General features: G+C 34.8%; 1 protein-coding gene across 1 annotated transcript in view; it reads right to left on the bottom strand.

Annotated features, from left to right (window-relative positions):
- Positions 1–270: 270 nt before the first annotated feature.
- Positions 271–3,673, bottom strand: part of LOC134281444 (phosphatidylinositol glycan anchor biosynthesis class U protein-like) — a gene marked incomplete at its 5' end in the record, with an annotated part of 8,137 nt that continues 4,734 nt past the window's right edge. The window contains one exon of the mRNA XM_062763910.1: positions 271–404. Within this exon, the coding sequence (XP_062619894.1) occupies positions 288–404 (117 nt within the window). The remainder of the gene's footprint in view (positions 405–3,673) is intronic.

Here is a 3,673-nt window from a genome sequence, read left to right as displayed (position 1 = left end):
TTGTTTTGTTTTGTGTTGCAAACTTTCTGGAGAGTAATATTTATTTATGAAAAAAGTTGTGACAAACATAACATACATGTATTCTTATTTATACATTTTTATTTGTAAGATTCATAGACATGTCGATGTTTTAACAGCATAACTTATATTTGTATAAAAATATGTAGAACAAAAATTGTCTCTATTGTGTACAAGCTTCAAAAAAAGAGAGAAATGAGTTTCAAAAACATATACAAACACAATAGAAAGAAATTGCACTAGTCTGTTCTGTTATTTGAATTCTTGGTTTATGAGTCTAAGATGATCTGGGCATCTGTCCCATCAGAAAGCTTGTGCTTGTCTCCATTCAGGAGGTAAAATTCCCTCTTCAGAAAGGCAAACAGCAGATCAGTAGCCATCAAAATCTATTAAAACGGCAAAAATTTAATATTCATTGGTCAATGGTAAAATTATTTAAACTTTTTTTCCTTGTGAGAACATGCAGTTCTTTTTATCTCTAAAGGATTAATATTTTATCCTGATAATAGAACTTTAATCAGTGATATACAGAACATGTACAAACATGAGCATGTGAGATTCTAATTCTCACAAGACATGGCCATAAAACTGAGACAAGCTCACCTTTTATCTCAGTCTCACTCTTACAAGGGAATTCATAATGGAAAGGTGAGACTTAGTTGAAATGTGAGCTCATTTAAGTTTTATGACCCTGTAGCCAGGTTAAGTAATGACCCTTTATGAGAAGAACAAAAACACTAGGTGTAATCAATGAATATATGTCATTATTGTCTAGGTTGGAAAATAAAAATAACTAGATGCTGTCATGAGACAGTAATACCCGCACTAAGGTGTTTGCCTCTAAATGCACACTTCTTCATATTGGGCTTTACCACGGAAAAAGTCAATATAATTCAATAATTTACATAATACATGTATTCTTCAAATTGAGCATAATATGCTCAGGTGACCATGTAGCTGCAGATCTGCAGCGTTATGGTTTTATATATTTGTCTTTGACCATAACGCTACAGATCCCCATATGCAAAAAAGGTGCAATTTACGGCGCAATATTTTTTTGCGCACTTTTGGGCAGAATTTCTCCATTTTCTAGCATTGGTCAATCAATTACCTTTCATTCCCTAATTTTAGACACATTCTGTAGTCAAAATGTATATTTTGTCCACCTCTCAGCCATTTATAGTCATCTCTACAGGCAATAAACCCGCTTGATTTGAATTTTATGCAATCTAACAAATAATTTTAATCAAGCGAGTTTATCTCGTGTAGAGACGAATATAAAACGTTTGGAGATGGATAAAATATACAGATTAGTTAAATAATGTGCCTAGAATTAGGGGGTGAAAGGTAGTAAATTGACCGATGCTGGAAAGTGAAAAAATTCTCCCCAGAAGTGCGCAAAAAAATATTGCACCGTAAATTGCACCTTTTTTGCATTACAGGATCTGTAGCTTTATGGTCAAAGACTAATATATAAAACCATAACGCTATACAGATCTGCAGCTAGTGACCATGTTACCCATGGGCCTCCATCTTATAGGTATTTCATATTCTTTATTCATTACCAGTCGGAAATTAGACAACAGAATTAAATTAATGATGTAAATTAGGTTTGATAAGGGGGGGGGGGGTGGCACATAATTGGAACTTTTAAATATATTTTCTCATATAGATTAACAACAAATAATATTATTCAAATTAGTGTAAAGCGTTTTTGATGAATTTTTCAAAATGTGCAAAGTTTATTTATATTTGATTAGGCAGAAACTTCTTGAAAGCTGCCATATACACAATCAATTTAGTCAACCCCGACCCCTCTCCCATCAACACACACACACAAACACACCTTATTTGCCTGTTTTTGGAAATAGGCCTAGATGGCAAAGTTAAAATAAAACATGTTTTGTAAATGATAATTTTCAATTTGTTCTTGCACTATACATGTATCTGAACACCTGCATCACACTGGGCTTGCGTCACGTACCCAACTTAAGTACTAGTTTTACCACTGGCATTATCATTTTAGATTTCACTGCACGTGCAGTAGGCTACTAGTGTGCATCATTGCATATATGTCAGTAGGAATTATTTTATTTTGTGTTTTAACTGGATTATATTTCATGAAGATAACAGTGCCTAAATAATGACAATCGGTAAGTACAAGTTTTGGTATAGATTTGGGTAAAATAGTCTGAAATGCAAACGGTTAGGTTCAGCATCGGATGACCTTTGATCCTTTAAACTTACAATAGACGAATTTCACAATCTGAAGAGTTATCCCCCGTTATCAACGTTACATTCAGTTACAAGATCAGAATTTTTTTCTGGGAGGGAGGGGGGGGGGGAGGGGGGGGGGGCCAGAATTAGCCTGGTTCCCTGTCCCTGTTTTGCTTTATATACTCCGCGTCACTAGGGCCAGGTGGAGTACAATGGAATCCACCTGGCTCTCCTGCCTTGGCAAGGATGAGAGAGGGGACCAGGCTAGACCAGAATTTCCCGAGAAGCAAAAAAAAAAAAAGAAGTTATGGTTGGGTCTCTTTTCTAGGGTGGAGGGACACTTAGGGCATCCAAAGTCATTTTTATTTCCTCCAGTATATATTATAGTCCTGCAAATTCCAAGGGCGGGAAATGCGCTAAATCAAATCTACGGGGGGGTGTTGAGGGGGGGATCTCCCAATCCACTTCCCTGTCCCTGTAATGTAAAATGATCATGTGACTCCTAAATAGTAGGAAACTTTTTCCATTTCACTATATATAATTTTGTTTCTTGTGTTAGTATGTTATGTAAATTTAATGGTATAAAGGTTATGAACCCCTAGAGGTCATCCCCACTTTCCTAATGAGCTGAAATGTTCACAATATGACTGCATTAAATTGAATAAAAGTGCATCAATGATAAGATTACTTGACATTTTATTCATGATTTTGTGTCAACCTATCTTCCTAGAATTAGGAATGAAAATCATTCAGAGACGGACCACATTAAACTATTTGTATAAACATTTTTTTTAAATGTAAAAACAAGTAGTAGTTTGCATACATGAACATTGAACAGGGGTCTGGGAAGGGGTGAGGGGAAGGATCGAGTTAATATTTCTTTATATACGCCTTAATGGTTGAAAACTCCTAAAATGAATGTTGACCTCAAATCTAACTTGTCCTCATTATTTTTCAAGTGGTGGTGTCTCCATATGAGTGAAAAATACCTGAGAGGGATGTTTAACAACAAACAAAATGACATAAAAACACAATATTGATTTGCGTTAAGAAATATGCAGGGGATTTTTTCCATCATAAATCTTCTTCTCAAGAACAGCAAGGGCATTATTGTCCCCCATTTTGGGGAAAGGGAGGGGACATTAAATCTCATTTGTCTGTCAGTCTGTCCATCTTATTTACAGTTAGTATGTGCATCTGTCACAATAAATTTAACCTTGGTCATAACTTTTGAATAATAAGAGATTGTGCTTTCATATTTGACATGTGCATTACCACAAAACTTTCTAAATACACTATGATTTTTTAACCGAAGTGAGACCTTGACCTTAAAGTTTTACCTACTTTCCAAAAAATAACATTTTAAATTGATCATTTTGAAAGAGAAAAGAAAGGGCATTCAAATTATACATGTTTATTACATGTGAAAAGACTTTTC

This window comes from Saccostrea cucullata, unplaced genomic scaffold (assembly GCF_032062105.1).
Source record: "Saccostrea cucullata isolate Sc308-1 unplaced genomic scaffold, CSIRO_AGI_Scuc_v1 ctg5108, whole genome shotgun sequence".
Lineage (NCBI taxonomy): Eukaryota > Metazoa > Mollusca > Bivalvia > Ostreida > Ostreidae > Saccostrea > Saccostrea cuccullata.
The sequence above is the reverse complement of the archived record's forward strand: the minus strand, read 5'-3'. Positions and strand labels throughout refer to the sequence as shown.